Here is a 19983-nt window from a genome sequence, read left to right on the forward strand (position 1 = left end):
ATACACCTGGAAACTCATTTCATAGGTTTATCACAACTAAATTTACCTTTCACTATTTTGAATTTCCAGCTCCGAATCCTCCTGTCACACTTCCATTTGAAGTAGGGCTCTGGTTTACTTTCTATCCTATTTACTATCTTGTAAACCTCTAAAAAGACACCACTTGGTTTTCCAAAGTTGAAAAGTTTAAGTTTTTCAATCTCTCCTCATACCAGATCTAATAGCACAGTTAAAACTTATCCTGTGCTTACAATGTTCACATTTTTAAAAATTCATTTATGGGATGTGGGCACCGCTGGCTAGGCCAGCATTGATTGCCCAGTCCTTGGGGTGCAGGTACACCAACAGTGCTGTTAGGAAGGGAGTTCCAGGATTTTGAGACAGTGAAGGAACAGCGATATAGTTCTAAGTCAGGATGGTGTGTGGCTTAAAGGGGAACTTGCAGGTGCTGGTGTTCCCATGCAACTGCTGTCTTTGCCCTTCTAGGTGGTAGAGGTCAAAGGTTTGGAAGGTGCTGTCGAAGGAGCCTTGGTGCATTGCTGCAGTGCATCTTGTAGATGGTACACGCTAAAGGCCTGCTCGTCTGCAAATGAGACCCGACCCAAGCCGGACAGAACCCCATCCGACCCCAAGCCCTTCCATTTTTTCCCGCGCCTGACCCGACCATCAGTTAACTTACCTTCCATTTTTCATGTTGTTCCTTACCTGCACAAGCTTAAAATAACTAACAAAACTGCCTTTAAAGTCCAAAAAGTAAATTAACATTAGAGTCACTTACCTGAGGTGGTGATAGAGCGTGTCTGATCCGGCCCGACCTGAACCCGACACGTCATTGGGTTCGGGTTGGGTAGCAGGCCTTTAGTACACACTGCTGCCACTATACATTGGTGGTGGTGGGAGAGAATATTGAAGATGGTAAATGGGGTGCCAATGAAGCAGGTTGCTTTATCCTGGATGCTGTTCAGCTTCTTGAGTGTTGCTGGAGTTGCACCCATCCAGGCAAGTGGAGAGTATTCCATCACACTCCTGACTTGTGCCTCATAGATGATGGACAGGCTTTGGGAAGTCAGGAGGTGAGTTACTCACCGTAGAATTCCCAGCCTCTGACCTGCTCTTGTAGCCACAGAATTTGTGTTTCTGGTAAATGGTAAACCCCAGGATGTTGATAATGGGGGTTTCAGCAATGGTAATGCCATTGAACATCTTGTTTGAGATGGTCATTGCCTGGCATCTGTGTAATGTGAATGTAACTTGCCACTTATCAGCCAAGCCTGGACGTTGTCCATGTCTTGCTGCAACTGGACACCGGCTGCTTCAATTGTGAGAAGCCACGAATTGTGAACACTGTGCAATCATCAGCGACCATCCCCATTCTGACCTTATGGTGGAGGGAAGATCATTGATGAAGCAGCTGAAGATGGTTGGGCCTAGCACACTACCCTGAGGAACTCCTGAGTGATGTCCTGGGACTGAGATGATTGACCTCCAACAACCACAACCATCTTCCTTTGTGCTGGATATGACTCCAAACAGCGGAGCGTTTTCCCCCTGATTCCCATTGACTCCAGTTTTGATAGGGTTCCTTGATGCCATACTCAGTCAAATGCTGCCTTGATATCAAGGGCAATCACTCTCGCTTCACCTCTGGAGTTCAGCTCATTTGTCCATGTTTGGACCAAGGCTGTAATGAGGACAGGAGCTGAGTGACCTTGGCGGAACCCAAACTGAACGTCAGTGAGCAGGTTATTGCTGAGCAAGTGCCACTTATTAGCAGTGTCTATGACACCTTTCTTCACTTTGCTGATGATCGAGAGTAGACTAATAGGGCGGTAATTAGCCAGGTTGGATTTGTCCTGTTTTGTGTGTACAGGACGTACCTGGGCAATTTTCCACATTGCCGGAAAGATGCTAGTGTTGTAGCTGTACTGGAACAGCTAGTTGTGGAGCACGTCTTCAGTGCTATTGCTGGAATGATGTCAGGGCCCATAGCCTTTGTAGGATCCAGTGCCTTCAGCCATTTCTTGATACCACGTGGAGTGAATAGGATTGGCTGAAGACTGGCATCAGTGATGCTCGGGACCTCAGGAGGAGGCCGAGATGAATCATCTACTCGCACAGCTGGCTGAAGATGGATGCAAATGCTTCAGCTTTGTCTTCCGCACTGATGTGCTGGGCTCCCCCATCATTGAGGATGGGGATCTTTGTGGAGCCTCCTTCTCCTTTTAGCTGTTTAATTGTCCACCACCATTCGTAACTGGATGTGGCAGGACTGCAGAGCTTTGATCTGATCCATCGGTTGTGGGATCACTTAGCCCTGTCGATTGTATGCTGCTGCCGATGTTTGGCACGCAAGTAGTCCTGTGTTATAACTTCACCAGGCTGACACCTCATTTTTAGGTATACTTAGTGCTGCTCCTGGCATGCTCTCCTGCACACTTCATTGAATCAGGATTGGTCCCGCGGCCACTGGGGGATATGCCGGGCCATGAGGTTACAGATTGTTCTTGAGTACAATTCTGCTACTGCTGATGGCCCACAGCACCTCATGGATGCCCAGTTTAGAGTTGCTAGATCTGTTCGAAACCTATCCCATTTAGCATAGTGGTAGTGCCACACAACACGATGTTAGGTATCCTCATTGTGAAGACAGGACTTCGTCTCAAGAACCTGGCGGCGGTCACTCCCACCAATACCGTCATGGACAGATGTATCTTCCACAGGTAGGTTGGTGAGGACAAGGTCAAGTATGTTTTCCCTCGTCACCTGCCGCAGTCCCAGACCAGCAGCTCTGTCCTTTAGAACTCGGACAGCTCAGCCAGTAGTGGTGATACCGAGCCACTCTTGGTGATGGGCATTGAAGTCCTCCACCCAGAGTACATACTGTGCCATTGCTAAACTCAGCGCCTCTTCCAATTGGTGTTCAACATGGATAAGCGCTGATTCATCAGTCGAGCAGGGGGTGGTAGGAGGTGATCAGCAGAAAGTTTCTTTGCCCAGGTTTGACCTGATGCCATGAGACTTCATGGGGTCCAGACTCCCAGGGCAACTCCCTCCTGACTGTAATTCACTGTGCCGCCAACTCTAGTGGGTCTGTCCTGCCAGTGGGGCAAGAAATACCCAGGGATGGAGATGGTGGTGTCTGGGACATTGTCTGTAAGGTATCATTTCATTAGTATGACTATGTCAGGCTGTTGCTTGACTCGTCTGTGGGACAGCTCTCCCAATTTTGGCACAAGCCCCCAGATGTCAGTAAGGAGGACTTTGCAGGGTTGACAGGGCTGGGTTTGGGGTTGCCACTTCCAGTGCCTAGGTTGATGCCAGTCGTCCGTCTAGTTTCATTCCTTTTCTTTGACTTTGCAGCGGTTTGATACAACTGAGTGGCTTGCTAGGCCATTTCAGAGGGCATTTAAGAGTCAACCACATTGCTGTGGGTCTGGAGTCACATGTAGGCCAGACTGGATAAGGATGGCAGATTTCTTTCCCTAAAGGACATGAATGAACCAGATGGGTTTTTACAACAATCGACACTGGTTTCGGTCACCATTAGACTAGCTTTTAATTCCAGATTTATTAATTGAATTCACCATCTGCTATGGTGGGAATTTAAATAAACTTGCATTCATGTAGTGCCTTTCATAACATCTCAGAGTTATTATGGATTTTAATAGTATTATTCTACTAATAAAAAGCTTCAAAACAGATTTTTTCCTAAATGGTATCATTTTATAATTAGAATGTTATAGCAATTTGCAATTTACAACACAACATATATCAACTAACTGCCCAACAGGAGATGCTGCCTCAAAAAGGCAGTGCTTAAAACTAAAGAATCATCCCAGGCTACTTGTCCACCTCTTTGCAACAGGTTCAGAGGCCTCAGAGCAGGATATTTTATCTGGGCACAGGAAGTCTATATTAGCCTTGCAGGGGATGCAGCTCAGACTCACCAGAATATACCACAGCTAAAACGGTTAAATTATGAAGATAGGTTGCATAGACTAGGTTTGTAATCCCTTTAGTGTAGAAGATTAGAGGATAACCTAACTGAGGTGTTATGATTAAAGGATTTAATAATTAGATAGAAACTATTTCCTCTGGTGGGGAATCCAGAACAAGGGGGCATAACCTTAAAATTTTAGAGCTTGACCATTCAGAGATGATGTCAGAAAGCAATTCTTCACAGAAAGGCTGGTGGAAATCTGGAACTCTCGCTCCAAGAACACTGTTGAGGTTAGGTCAATTGAAAGTTTCAAAATAGATTTTTGTTAGGTAACAGTATTAATGGATATGGAACCAAGGTTTGGTAAATGGAATTAAGATAAAGATCAGCTATAAACTAACTGAATGGTGGAACAGGCTCAAGGGACTGAATGGCCTACTCCTTTTCCTATATAAGGTTTGGGCAGACCAATAGGGGGTAAAAGTAAGGAATCAATAATCATACAAAAATATGACTGTTCTGATACTTAAAGTAAAAAGCATGAACTATCATTAGAATCCTTGCTCATACCGATCAGGTGAAGTTGGCTTCTCAAAAAGCAAATGTGCAACAAGTTGCGATGGGGTCTCTTGCAAAATGATGAAGGGATTTCCTACTTTGACCTCTGCAAATTGATCTAAAATGAAGAAAAACAATTAGAATTGGCAATTCCACCAGTGTCCAAAACAAACACTATGTCAGCTTCATGTTCCTACACTCACTAACACCTTTTTTTGCTGTGGATGTGGGCGTCGCTGGCTAAGCCAACATTTATTGTCCATCCCTAATTGCTTTTGAGAAGGTGATGGTAAGCTGCCTGCTAAAAGTCCATGTGGTGTAGGTAAACCCACAGTGCTGTTAGGAAGGGAGTTCCAGGATTTTGACCCAGCGACAGTGAAGGAACGACAATATAGTTCCAAGTCAGGATGATGTGTGGCTTGGAGGGGAACTTGCAGGTGCTGGCGTTTCCATGCATCTGCTGCCATTGTCCTTCTAGGTGGTAGAGGTGGCAGGTTTGGAAGGTGTTGTTTAAGGAGCCTTGGTGAGTTGCTGCAGTGCATCTTGCAGATAGTGCACACTGCTGCCACTGTGCGTCAGTGGTGGAGAGAGTGAATGTTGAAGGTGGTGAATGGGATGCCGATCAAGCGGGCTGCTTTGACCTGGAAGGTGTCGAGCTTCAAGTGTTGTTGGAGCTGCACTCATGCAGGCAGGTGAAAAGTATTCCATCACACTCCTGATTTGCGTCTTTTAGATGGTGGACAGGCTTTGGGGAGTCAGAAGATGGGTCACTCACCACAGAATTCCCAGCCTCTGACCTGCTCTTGTAGTCACAATACTTATATGGCTGGTCCAGTTCAGTTTCTGGTCAATGGTAACCCCCAGGATGTTGATAGTGGGAGATTCAGCGATGGTAATGCCATTGATTGTCAAGGGGAGATGGTTGGATGCTCTCTTGTTGGAGACAGTCATCGCCTGGTACTTGTGTGGCATGAATGTAACATGAATGTATCAGCCCAAGCCTGAATGTTGTCCAAATTTGCTGCATGTGGACATGGACTGCTTCAGTACCTGAGGAGTCGTGAATGGTGCTGAACATTGTGCAATCATCAGCAAACATCCCCACTTCTGACCTTATGATGGAGGGAAGGTCATTGATGAAGCAGCTGAAGATGATTGGGTCTAGGACACTGAGGAATTCCTACAGTGATGTCCTTGGATTGAGATGATTGACCTTCAACAACCACAACTATCTTCACTGAATCACAGAATCATTACAGGGTAGAAGGACGCCATTCAGCCCATCGCGTCCGCCCCGGTTCTCCGAATGAGCAATTCACCTAGCTTGTGCCACTCCCCATAACACTGCACATTCTTACTTTTCATATAAAAGTCTAATTCCCTTCTGAATGCTTCAATTGAACCTGCCTCCACCACACTCTCAGGCAGTGCATTCCAGACCTTAACCATTCACTGTGTGAAAACGTTTTTCCTCATGTCGTTTTTGCTTCTTTTACCAATTACTTTAAATCTGTACCCTCTCTTTCTCGATCCTTTCACGAGTGGGAACAGTTTCTCCCTATCTACTCCGTCCAGACCCCTCATGATTTTGAATATCTCTATCAAATCTCCTCTCAACTTTCTCTTCTCCAAGGAAAACAGTCCCTATTTCTCCAATCTATCTTCATAACTGAAGTTCCTAACCCCGGAACCATTCTCGTGAATCTTTTCTGCACCCTATAGCCTTCACATCCTTCCTAAAGTGCAGCGCCCAGAACTGGACGCAATATTCCAGTTGAGGTCAAAATAGTGTCTTATACAAGTTCAACATAACTTTCTTGCTCTTTTACTCTGTGCACCGATTAATAAATCCCAGAATACTGTATGCTTTATTTACCGCTCTCTCAATCTGTCCTGCCACCTTCAAAGACATGCATATATACACCCAAATCCCTCTGCTCCTGTACCCTCTATAGAATCATACTCCTTATTTTATATTGTCTCTCCATGTTCTTCCTACCAAAATGAATCACTTCACATTTTTCCACATTGAACTTTATCTGCCACCAGTTTGCCCATTCCACCAACTTGTCTATGTCCTTTTGAACTTCTACACTATTCTCCTCACAGTTCACAATGCTTCCAAGTTTCATATCATCCTCAAACTTTGAAATTGTGCCCTGTACACCAAGGTCTAGGTCGTTAATATACATCAGAAAAAGCAAAGGTCCCAACACTAACCCCAGGGGAACTCCACTACAAACCTTCCTCCAGCCCAAAAAACATCCATTAAACACTACTCTTTGTTTTCTGTCAGTCAGCCAATTACGCAGCCATGTTGCTACTGTCCCGTTTATTCCATCAGCTGTAATTTTGCTCACAAGTCTATTGTGTGGCACTGTAACAAATGCCTTTTGGAAGTCTATGTACACCACATCAATTGCATTGCCCTCATCAACTCTCTCTGTTACCTCCTCAAAAAACTCCAGCAAGTTAGTTAAACATGATTTTCCCTCAAGAAATCCATGCTGTCTTTCTTTAATTAACCCGCATTTGTTCATGTGACAATTAATTTTGTCCTGAATTAATCTTTCTAGAAGTTTCGCCACCACCAAAGTTAAACTTACTGGTCTGTAGTTGCTGGGCTTATGTTTAAATCCTTTTTTGAACAAGAGTGTAAAGTTTGCAAAATTCTCCAGTCCTCTGGCACCACCCCTGAGTCTAAGGAAGACTGAAAAATTATGGCCAGTGCCTCTGCAATTTCCATTCTCACCTCCCTCAGTATTCTTGGATGCATCTCATCCAGTCCTGGTGCCTTATCCACTTTAAGTACAGACAGTCGATCCAACACCTCCTCCTTATCAATTTTAAACCCTTCTAGTGTCTGAATTACTTCCTCTTTCACCATTGCCTGGGTTGCATCTTCTTCCTTGGTGAAGACTGATGCAAAGTATTCATTTAATACCTCAGCTATGCCCACTGGCTCCATGTGCAAATCCCCCTGTTGGCCCCTAATCCGCCCCACTCCTCCTTTTACCACCTTTTTACTATTTATATGTCTATAGAAAACGTTGGGATTCCCTTTTATGTTAATTGCCAATCTCTCTTCATACTCTCTCTTTGCTTTTTCACTTCACCTCTGGACCTTCTATATTCTGCCTGGTTCTCAACAGTAATTTCTACCTGGCATCTGTCATAAGCGCACCTTTTCTTCATCTCTATCTCTTTTGTCATCCAGGGAGCTCTGGATTTGTTTACGCTACTCCCTTCAAGGGAACATACTTTGACTGTGCCCGAACTATCTCTTCCTTGAAGGTAGCCCATTGTTCAGCTAACGTTCCTGATGCCAACCTTTGACTTCAATTTATTCGTCCCAGAGCCATTCTTAGCCCACTGAAGCTGATGTTCCCCCTTGTTCTAGGTACAACTCCAACCAACAGAGAGTTTTCCCCTTGATTCCCATTGACTCCAGTTTTGCTAGGGCTACTTAATGCCATACTCGGGCAAATGCTGCCTTGATGTCAAGGGCAGTCACTCTCACTTCACCTCTGGAGTCCAACTCATTTGTCCATGTTTGGACCAAGGCTGTAATGAGCTCTGGAGGCGAGTGGCCCTGGCCCTGAACATCAGTGAGCAGGTTATTGCTGAGTAAGTGCCGCTTGATAGCACTGTCGACGACACCTTCCATACATTGCTGATGATCAAGAGTAGACTGATGGGGGGCAATAATTGGCCAGGTTGGATTTGTCCTGCTTTTTGTGTACAGGATATACCTGGGCAATTTTCCACACTGCCGGGTAGATGCCAGTGTTGCAGTTGTACCAGAACGGCTTGGCTAGGGGTGCGGCCAGTTCTGGAGCACAAGGCTTCAGTGCTGTTGCTGGAATGTTGTCAGGGCCCATAGCCTTTGTAGTATCCAGTGCCTTCAGCCGTTTCTTGATATCACGTGGAGTGAATCGAATTGGCTCAAGACTGGCATCTGTGATGCTCGTGACCTCAAGAGGAGGCCAAGGTGGATCATCCACTCGGCACTTCTGGCTGAAGATGGTTGCAAATGCATCAGCACTGATGTGCTGGGCTCCCCCATCATTTAGGATGGGGATATTTGTAGAGTCTCCTCCTCTTGTTAGTTGTTTAAGTGTCCACCATCATTCACAACTGGATGCGGCAGGACTGCAGAGATGTGATCCGTTGGTTGTGTGATCGCCTAGCTCTGTCTATCGCATGCTGCTTCAGCTGTTTGGCATATATATAGCCCTGTGTTGTAGCTTCACCAGGTCGACACCTCATTTTGAGGTATGCCTGGTGCTGCTCCTGACATGCCCTCCTGCACTCTACATTGAACCAGGGTTGAACCCATGCTTGATTGGCTGTTGCTTGACTAGTCAGTGGGACAACTCTCCCAATTTTGGCACAAGCCCCCAGATGTTAGTAAGGAGGACTTTGCAGGGTCAACAGGGCTGGGTGTACCTTTGTCACTTCCGGTCCCTTAGTCGATGCTGGGTTGTCCATCCGGTTTCATTCCTTTTAGACTTCTTTAGCAGTTTGATACAACTGAGTGGCTTGCTAGGCCATTTCGGAGGGCATTTAAGAGTCAACCACATTGCTGTGGGTCTGGAGTCACATATAGGCCAAACCAGTTAAGGACATTAGTGAACCAGATGGGTTTTTACAACAATCGACGATGATTTCATGGCCACCATTACTGAGACTAGCTTTTTTAATTCCAGCTTTATTAATTGAATGTAAATTCTACCAGCTCTCATGGTGGGATTTGAACCCTTGTTCCCAAAGCATTAGCCTGGGCCTCTGGATTGCTAGTCCAGTGAAATTACCACTACGCCACCGCCTCCCCCTATTTGCTAAACGGCTTTCTGCTGCACATACTGTTGTCATTTTCCTCTCTCCTTTCCTCCTACTGTTCCACACCTATGTCATTCTTCAAATTTTTTTTAAACAGTGCACATTTACTGATTTACTTTACAAATAAGCAACTACATCAGTGTAATTTTAAATGCATATAGATAGTATCAATAGTATCAATTCGTTATGGGCCTTACCCATATCTCGGTTCATACTTCGAACAAGCACTGCTGCAAGCGTGTTGATGTAGTCAAATAGGCTTCGCACATAGTCTGCTCTAGTCATGTTATCTATCAAAGTCTGGACCTGCTTATCTAAATTCTTCAGCAACTGCTTCATCTGGTTTCGGACTGTGTGCCCTTCTGGATCTTGAGATCGAGAACTTGTTAGTTCCAAGCAGTTGAGTATATTTTCTTTTGTTTCTAAAACAGTAAAATGGTTTTTAGTTTCTTTAATCCACGAAAGCATTAATCACAGCATGTATTATGCAGAGCAGTTTATTTTCCAGAGTACACGGGAAACTCCTAGAACCAGTGTCCAATTTCTGCAAAGGAGGCTACTCTTTAAAAAAAAAAGACATTAAAAAATAGTGCTACAATACTAGTGGGCAAATAGCTCCACAACTGGGAAATTTTAATGTTTTTATTGTAGACTAAGCCAGGCTTTACAGTTAATAATTGAAATGCAAATACTCTGTCAATATTCAGAATAGGTCTTATAAAAATCAAAATATTTTGTAATTTTTGTAGAAATATTAATATCAATTCTAAAAATGTTCTACAGGCTTCTCAGCTCTCTTTGAAAAGTTATGCATGTTGCCTTAGCTATATCATATGCTTAAGATGAGTGATGATGGAAACTACAAGCTGATGAATCTACATGTAAGATGACGGGCAAAAAGAGTCTGTGGGTTCTACTAATTAACAGAATAAGTAATTCAGTATCAAAAAGTTTCAAAACACCCAAGAAATATATTTCTGAATGACATTCTGATTTGTTCCTAATTCTGATTAAATGCCCATAACAGGTAAAACAACAGCATTACAAGCTACAACACCAACTTGTAGATTCATAACTGCTTGGGAGGAGGAATATTGTAACCGTACTGTTTATGGATCGCTGTTGCTCATTTCCTTGTGACACTGGGGGCACCAAAGAAATTAAACAATCGTGTCAAACCAATCTAGTTGTATAGGCTGGACTGTAACAAAAATAAACTCTATAACTTGAATGATGCATCAGGCTTCAGTGCTATTATTCAGAAAAGGATGGTTGGGCCAAAATTTAATTGGTTTGGTAGGCAGCTTCTTCAAAATTTAGCTCTAAATCAAGTTTTTGTGGTGTTCATATTTTGGAACCTCTGAACAACAATTAAGTTTGGCAGCAGGTTTGTGCAAGGTTGGAAGGGAAAACAGTAGCTGAACAATGGGCTACCTTCAAAGAAGAGATAGTTTGGGCACAGTCAAGGTATATTTCCTTGAAGGGGAAAGGTAGGGCAAATATATCCAGTGCTCCCTGGATGATTAAACAGATAGAGATGAAAAAGAAAAAGCATGCTTATGACAGATGTCAGTTAGATAATACAATGGAGAACCAGGGTGAATATAGAAGGTTCAGAGAAGTGAAAAATCAAATAAGCAAAAAGAGAGTATGAAAAGATCCCAAAGTCTTCTATAGACATATAAACAGTAAAAGGGTGGTAAAAGGTGGAATAGGGCCGATTAGGGACCAAAGGGGGCATTTATGCATGGAGGTAGGGGAATATCTGAAGTATTAAATGAATACTTTGTATCTGTCTTTACCAAGGAAGATGCTACCCAATCCACAGTGAAAGAGGAAGTTAAACACTAGAAGGATTTAAAATTGATAAGGAGGGGGTATTAGATAGGCTGTCTATACTTAATGATGATAAGGTACCAGGGCCGGATGAGATGCATCCAAGGATACTGAGCGAGGTGAGAGTGGAAATTGTGCAGGCACTGGCCATAATTTTACAGTCTTCTTTAGACGCAGGAGTGCTGCCAGAGGACTGTAGAATTGCAAATGTTACACCCCAATTCAAAAAAGGATGTAAAGATAAGTCCAGCAACTACAGGCGGTCAGTTTAACGTCCAAGGTGGAAAAACTTCTAGAAACAATAATCCGGGACCAAATTAATAGCCACATGGACAAATGTGGGTTAATTAAGGAAAGTCAGCACGGATTTGTTAAGGGAGATTCATGTTTTAACAACTTGCTGGAGTTTTTTGAAGAGGTAACAGAGAGGGTTGATGAGGGCAATGGTGCTGATGTGGTGTACATCGAATTCCAAAAGGCATTTGATACAGTGCCACACAACATACTTGTGAGCAAAATTACAGCTCATGGAATAAAAGTGATGGTAGCAACATGGATACGAAATTGGCTAATGACAGGAAACAGAGAGGAGAGGTTAATGGATATTCATCGGGCTGGAGGAAGGTTTGTGTCGTGGAGTTTCCCAGGGTTCAGTGTTGGGACTCTTGCTCTTCCGGATATATTAATGATCCAAATCTTGGTGTCAGAGCACAATTTCAAAATTTGCAGATGATACGAAACTTGGAACAATTGTGAACTGTGAGGAGGATAGTGTAGAACTTCAAAGGGCATAGACAAGTTGGTGGAATGGACGGACAAGTTGGTGGAATGGACGGACAAGTGGCAGATGAAGTTCAATGTGGAGAAATGTAAAGTCACTCATTTTGGTAGAAAGAATATGGAGCGACAATATAACATAAAGGGTACAAGTCTGAAAGGATCGGGAATGAGGGGGCACAGATTTAAAGTGGTTGGCAAAAGAAGCAAAAGCGACATGAGGAAGAACCTATTCACGCATCAATTGGTTAGGATCTGGAGTTAAAGAACATAAGAACTAGGAGCAGGAGTAGGCAATTCAGCTCCTCGAGCCTGCCCCGCCATTCAATACGATTATGGCTGATCTCATCTCGGGCTCAACTCCACTTTCCTGCCCGTTCTCCACAACCCATTGTGTGGTGGAGGCAGGTTCAATTAAGGCATTCAAAAGGGAATTGGACTGTTTTCTGAAAAGGAAGAATGTGCAGGGTTACAGGGAGAAAGTGGGGGAATGGCATTAGGTGAATTGCTCAGAGAGCCGGTGCAGACACAATGGACCAAATGGTCTCCTTCTGCACTCTAACAATTCTCTGATTCTGTGAAATGTAGTGATCTGATCAGATGGGCATATTAATATTGTTGGGATAGAAACAAAGGTGTTTGATGCAATATTTTGAATATATGGAAGAGCATGTCAATAGTATTTCAGCACCATTCGTGACTCCTCAGATAATGAAGCAGCTTGTGCCCAAATGCAGCAAGACCTGAACAACATCCAGGCTTGGGCTGATAAGTGGCAAGTAATATTTTCACCACACAAGTGCCACGCAATGACCACCTCAAACAAGAGAGAATCTAAATCTCCCCCTGATGTTCAATGGCACTACCATCGCTGAATCCGACACCATCAATGTCCTCAGGGTTACCATTGATCAGAAACTGAACTGGACCAGTCACATAAATACTGGGCTACAAGAACAGGTCAGAGCCTGGGAATTCTGTGGCGGGTAACTCACCTCCTGACTCCCCAAACAAACCCTGTCCACCATCTACAAGGCACAAGTCAGGAGTATGATGAAATACTCTCCCTTGCATGGATGGGTGCAGCTCCAACAACACTGAAGAAGCTCGACACTATGCTGGATAAAGCAGCCCACTTGATGGGCACCCCACTGACCACCTTCAACATCCGCTCCCTCCACCACTGACACACAGTGACAGCAGTGTGTACCATCTACAGGATGCACTGTAGCAACTTACCAACACTCCTTCAACAGCACTTTCTAAAGCCGCGACCTGAACTACCTAGAAAGACAAGGGCACCAGATGCATAGGAACACAACCACCTGCAAGTTCCCCTCCATGCCACACACCATCCTGTCTTGGAACTCTCGCCATTTCTTCACTGTCGCTGGGTCAGAATCCTGGAACTCCCTTCCTAACAGCACTGTGGGTATACCTACACCACATGGACTGCAGCGGTTCAAGACGACAGCTCACCACCACCTTCTCAAGGGCAATTAGGGATGGGCAATAAACATTGGCCTAGCCAGTGACGCCCATATCCCATGAAGGAATATTTAAAAAAATCATAGGATTTAACTCTTTTAGGGTTTATTTGCTTCTAAATATCACCAATTTCCATTGCCTTAATCCTTGAGATTATACAGTGGATCTGACAAGGCAAATACCATCTCTTATGTTTTCTGTCTTAATCATCTACAGCTAAAGCATGCCAAAGATAACAGTACTTCCCATTTGATTGCTTGTCAATTGGGAGTGTATACAAATTGATGAGACAGAAAACAGAAAGCATAATTCTAGCAGGCTCCTTTTTGAAAGAAAAATATGGGAAGTATAAAGCTTAATGATTTCTGGTAACATTGTTCCTGTATTAGGATGGTTTCCATTTCCAAGAACCACCACCAGACAGAGTCAGGTTTTTTTTATTCATTCATGGGATGTGGGCCAGGCCAGCATTTATTGCCCATCCCTAATTGCCCTTGAGAAGGTGGTGGTGAGCTGCCTTCTTGAACCGCTACAGTCCTTGTGAGGTAGGTACACCCACAGTGCTGTTAGGAAGGGAGTTCCAGGATTTTGACCCAGCGACAGTGAAGGAACGGCGATATAGTTCCAAGTCAGGACGGTGTGTGACTTGAATGGGAACTTGCAGGTGGTGATGTTCCCATGCATCTGCTGCTCTTGTCCTTCGAAGTGGTAGAGGTCGCGGGTTTGGAAGGTGCTGTCTCAGGAGCCTTGGTGCATTGCTGCAGTGCATCTTGTAGATGGTACACACTGCTGCCACTGTGCATCGGTGGTGGAGGGAGTGAATGTTTGTAGATGGGGTGCCAATCAAGCAGGCTGCTTTGTCCTGGATTGTGTCGAGCTTCTTGAGTGTTGTTGGAGCTGCACCCATCCAGGCAGTTTCTCATGTCTTGCTAGTACGCACACATGAATATGGGAAACTATTTTAAAATGCAGAACATACAAAAGGATGCAAGACGGATTCTATTTCTGATACTGACCAGTAGACTTTATTGCTGTTTGAAGTTTGTGTGTGATCTGCTCCAACTGCTCTGATAAGCCGAGTTGTGAAGTGACACAGTCCTCAGAAATTGCAAGGTAACATGTTAGTAAGAGCTCTGTCAAACTGCAGTTGAGGGGGCTGGCAACTCTGTCCTCAGCAGGCTCTACCAAAAAATGAAAAAGATAAACTGCTATAGAACAATCTTTGAATGACATGTAACCTTCACCACCCACGAGCTGGACGGGTTCTGAGGAAACCATATGCTGAGCATACATAAGAAAGTGTCATCTTGGTGTACACAGTCTCTAGTTGGTTAGAACAACTACCAATCTGTTAGTTTATCCAGATCTTAGTATTTCTTTTTCAAGTTTTCTAGAAGACGATGGTGTTGCCATCAGACGATAAATCTCCAGAAAATACTGCACTAAGTTGCCCTTTCAAAACAAGCAGTCAATAAAGGACCAAAAAACACTGTGCTCTTTAGGCAATAGGCAAACACCAGTAACCACAGATATCAGATAAAGCAAGCAAAACAAACAAGAGGGTTGCGACATTTAAGAGGCATCTTGACAAGTACATGAATAGGATGGGAATAGAGGGATACGGACCCCGGAAGTGCAGAAGGTTTTAGTTTAGACAGGCATCAAGATCGGCGCAGACTTGGAGGGCCGAATGACCTGTTCCTGTGCTGTACTGTTCTTTGATTAGCACACATTGAGTTAAGACACTAACTGAAATTTTATACTGAGCTGTGTTCTCTATTCCTACATTAGGCAGAGGATGAAAAATGGAGTGGTTGTAGATTCAATATTTTTTTTTATCTTTTGCGTAACCAAAAGAAGTGTACACAAAGGTTCTATTTCAAATTGATTTAAATTCAGCCGCTAAACTATTTGCGAAACAGAACTTTGAAGTCCACCAAACCCAAGAAAAGCCACCATTTTCCTGTGTTAAAAATTAACTCAGCAACCTCAATAAACTGTTAGAGCCCAGAAAAGTGTTACTCAATATTTTGTATAAATACCTTTAATGACTTCAACCCATGCATTTAAAAAGTTAGCATGTTAACCACATGTGGAAGCAGTTCTCTTTTTTTAAAAAAAAAACATTGTAGCTACTATTGAGGCACTCGAGTCTGAAGTTGTATGTAACTATAACTGCAACTGCCCCATTGTCTCCAAGTAACAAGCAGGCCAAACCTCAGGCAAGTAACACGAGTCCACAGCACTATTTCTATCAATTTACAGTGAAGCATGATGTGATTCCCCAGCAGTTCATGTGTTACACACACTGAGAAACCAGGAAGAGTTCATATTTCATCCCTGGTCTGTGCGGAACTCGTCAACATTGGCTGGAAAGCTGTAAGTCATACATCTCTGGATGAGGGAGAAGGAGGGATTCCCACTCTCATTCACTATCCAGCAACCCCTGCTGGAAAAGTGCAAAGGGTGAAGATACCCTCAGGCTTGGCTCCACCGTTCCCAGGCTTAAATAATCCTCCAACATGCACAGTCAAGGTTCATACATGAGGATGGTCACTTGGGTCAGTTAGTGGAAGGCAAATGAACTCCTTTGAATCATGCCCTGCTAAGAGTTAAAGTAGGAGAGAGACACAGGTAAAAGGAAAGTTACAGACTATTTCCATAATCTTAAGAGCAAGAAGGTTACTGTACTGGATTTGGTTGGTCCATGTGAACTATGAGAATAGTTCAGGATTTTGCTCATTTGTTGAAGGATTGCAGGAAAACCTTGAATTCCATCAGGGTGACGGCGAACAGAGTCAACCTTTCGACCTGCAGGAGAAACAATGTAAGGTTGTATCAATGGATTGGACAGGTATTTATCGAAAATAAAAAAACAAAAATGAAACCACAATGAGGCAATTCAGACAGCTTTGCTTTTCATTGGGATGAAGGTAAGTTTTCTTTGAAAAGGTAAGGGGAGGTAGAAACTGAATTCATATTGTGTACTTCAAACAATTACATTCACTTCTATACATCTGAAGATTCAAAATGCTACAGAGCAGCCAATAAAATTGCAGGTCCCTTCTGACTTGATGTGAGGGCTCCTTTGAAGATTACTTTGGAACTAATCTAAATCCCTGCATGGAAAGTTCAATCTTAATGCAGAATGTTTGATACGCTAACTGAGAAAACATATTCATAACAAAATCTAAGTATTTCCTTCAACCAATAGCAACCTCACACTGTCACTTTCACAAAACCAAGTTTATTCACAAGCTCAGCAAAACAAAATATAATTGCTTCTAACTTTTCTTAGCAAAATTTGTTTGTAAACTCTTGTTTCAATGAAAAAAAAAACATTTCTCCTACCTTTGGCCTCAAAACTAACCACAAGCCTCCTTTCTGCAGTCTCCAGGAGTTGTTTACAGGTTTTCCACAATTGGCACTGGGTACAAGCAAGATCAAAGACAGCCATTGCAGGACCACTGAGGTCCTCCAGAATCTCATAGAGAGGATTGGTTGGTTCAATTTGTACTTTACTCTTCCAGAAGTCCTCCAGCAATGCTGAGTTGGGAACCTCAGATGAATTAATCAGCTTCTCTACAACATCAGAAATGGAATAAAACACCATACCTATATAGACAGAAAACATTAGGATGAGCATTACTATTTGCCAAACTACCTGTAAACCAATATTACAATATGTGATAGTGCAGTGGCTCATCTAGAAAGCTGAGAAAGGATATTCCCTGAGAAAGAAAAGAATATTTTCTAAGCTTTTGCTTGGAAAACTAAAACCTTTTATAATATTTCTAAACAGTTAAAATTATTTTATTTGATGCTTTCAAAGTGTTAATAACTCAGGTCTGCAAAATCATATTCCAAACCTACACAGAAACCTGACAGCTACCTGCTGCTGCAGCATCGCCAATTGCTTGAAGTGTGAACCTCCCAACACTTGATTTGCGATTGCTGTTGTCCGTGCCTTTATTCTCCATTTTCTGTTCTACTTCTGCGAGTTCGTTGATTACCTGTTTGTACCGTTCCATAAAGATCAGTTCACCATAGAGGTAAGAAGATTTCATCTCAAACATCAATACCACCTGCCAAGAAAGTAAAATACAATCCAGTTAAATACTACCTTAGACACTTTCTGCTAAATGGTGAAATGTGAAAGAGTATGATAATATAGCACTTATATTCAGAGACAAATCAAAATACACCAGCAAACATAAATGTTAATTTAAACAAGTAACATATTACATTATGTTGTCAGTAACATGTTATAAAAATTAATTATAAACTCCATTTTGTTAAAGCTTGTATTTTTAACACTAGTTAATCTGGAATTTCACAGGGGAGTCAAGACCAAATGCAGTCTTCAGGTCAAATGGGGTTAAAGTGAAGGATATCTGGACAGCTAAGGGAGAGAAAGAAAGGGAAGAGACAGAAGGGTAGGGGTAAGTGAGAGGAAGAGGGGCAACAGTAAGGGAATTATTTACTTATCTTTCTGCTGTTATTTGACTAATGCTTTTTAAATATATTTTTTCCATTTTCAGGGGGCAGGCATCACTGGCAAGGCCAGCATTTATTTTCCATCCCGAGGTGGCTGCCTTTGTTTTTCTTGGTTTTCTTGACTGACTTGCTAGGTCACTTCAGAGGGCAATTAAGAGTTGGTGTGGGGCTGGAGTCAAATATTGGTTAGACCAGGTAATAGCAGGTTTTCTTCCCTTATGAGACCATTTTGGTTTCTTAGTAAACCTAATTCATAGATTATAATCTGAGATGCATGGTTTATCAGTGTTATCTGCCCCTCAGGGAGTTCATTAACAAATGGAAAGGTCTATAATTCACTATCTCCTAGATTACTTTGCACATACAGTCCCAACATTAACAATTGGTTATGCCATCACAAACTTGCCCTGAAAGAAATCACAGCGGAAAGATTCCAGCCCAGTAGCAAAGTGATCATAATGTTAATAGTCCTACTGTGAAATTATCATTTTAGTTACCATATAAAATATATATTTTTGATTCAAATGCATGTCGTCCTCCAGACTGTAGCTACCATTTCCATGGTGCATCTGTTCTTCTAGAGAGCTCGAATATCTCAGCTGCTGGCCAAACATTCCACGCATCCTCCCCATCTGTCTGAATTATTTCCCTCTTGCTCACCCCTAAGTGTTGATTCTTTGCTCAGGCATGGTCCCATCAGCACTGCTCAATTATAGATAACCTAAGTGGTCATTATTCTGCATGTGTCTTTCCTGTGAAAGCCAACAGGTTATTCACACTAAGCCTGATACTGTCCTCATCCAACATCCACCAGAAATTGCAGGACCCTGGATGATTTTCCCCTCCCCAACCCAGCAACACTGACATTTAATGCCTCCATCACTGACCTGAATGAGAATAATTAACTAAGTACAGATCAGCAATCAAACAAGCAAATTTTACGGCCCATGTTGTTCAGCTAATCAATGGATAAACCTGTTACACCATTGTGGAAGAAGAAAGATGTTGCTCTGCCCTAGCAAAACTGGAGTCAATGGGAATCAAGGGGAAAACTCTCCGTTGGTTGGAGTCATACCTAGATGAATTAGTAGTACTACATCTTAAGTCCACAGGGGGGACACAATGACTCTCACAATTTGTTAGTGGTTCTCAATAAGCTAAATACTATACAGAACAGACCCAACCGCGCTGCTCGGCACATGATGTTTGTTTAACTAAATTTTTGTTGCTCAACCCCGTTTAGAGTACTGCATTCAATGCACCACAGCATATTTTAACCTTGGAGAAGCTGCAGCCCAGATTCACCAGAATGATACCAAAGCTAAAAGGGTTAAATTATGAGGACAGGTTGCATAAACTAGTCATTTATTCCCTTGTGCATAGAAGATTATGGGGCGTTCTAATTGAGGTGTTTAAGTTGATTATAAGGAGTTGATGGTTTCTCTCCTGTTACAACCTCAGTAGAGGCAACTTTAAAACAAAAGAAATGATCTTCCCAGTGATTGATTAAAGAATTACACGAAGATTTCACGTTTTGATACATTGGGCTGAATTTTACTAGCCCTCCGGCGTCGGAGATCGTGGTGGGCAGGCCCGGAAAATTCTTCCAAGAGCGGCCCGCCACAACTTCTGACGCCAAGGTGGCCCCGCTGCATTACACCGCTGGCAGCGAGGCCTCAGTGCGGTCCCCTGCCTTCGTTTGCCGAATAAAACTTATGCAAATGTATGTTAATTTACTTACCTGGACCGGGTGGCTGTCCCACACCGATATTCCGGCCGGTGGCCATAGGTCTCGCGCCTTCCAATCCCCATTTGGGGATTCAAGGTGAGACACTGGTGGGGAGGGGGAGGGAGTTTAATTTTCAGGGACGGGGACGGGGGTGGGGAAATCGGAGGAAACTTATTCCATTGGCTGAGGGGATGGTGGGAAGGGGTTGAAGGGCAAAGGTAACGAGGTTCGGGGCGGGGGGGGGGGGTGGGGGAGGCGAGTTCAGGTTGGGAATTAAGTTTATTTTGGACGGGATAGGCCCAACAACAATATTGGT

The 19983-nt window shown here is 43.2% G+C and overlaps 1 protein-coding gene across 3 annotated transcripts in view; it reads right to left on the minus strand.

Moving 5' to 3' along the window:
• Positions 1-19983, minus strand: part of zfyve26 (zinc finger, FYVE domain containing 26) — a 125702-nt gene that overhangs the window by 75830 nt on the left and 29889 nt on the right. For all 3 annotated transcript variants that reach the window (XM_068039427.1, XM_068039426.1, XM_068039428.1), the window contains 6 exons: positions 17334-17526; positions 16793-17056; positions 16133-16252; positions 14458-14622; positions 9538-9762; positions 4511-4616 (listed from right to left, as the gene is read on the minus strand). In XM_068039427.1, coding sequence (XP_067895528.1) covers positions 4511-4616; positions 9538-9762; positions 14458-14622; positions 16133-16252; positions 16793-17056; positions 17334-17526 — 1073 coding nt within the window. The remainder of the gene's footprint in view (positions 1-4510; positions 4617-9537; positions 9763-14457; positions 14623-16132; positions 16253-16792; positions 17057-17333; positions 17527-19983) is intronic.

Source organism: Heterodontus francisci, chromosome 9 (genome assembly GCF_036365525.1).
Source record: "Heterodontus francisci isolate sHetFra1 chromosome 9, sHetFra1.hap1, whole genome shotgun sequence".
NCBI classification, from domain to species: domain Eukaryota; kingdom Metazoa; phylum Chordata; class Chondrichthyes; order Heterodontiformes; family Heterodontidae; genus Heterodontus; species Heterodontus francisci.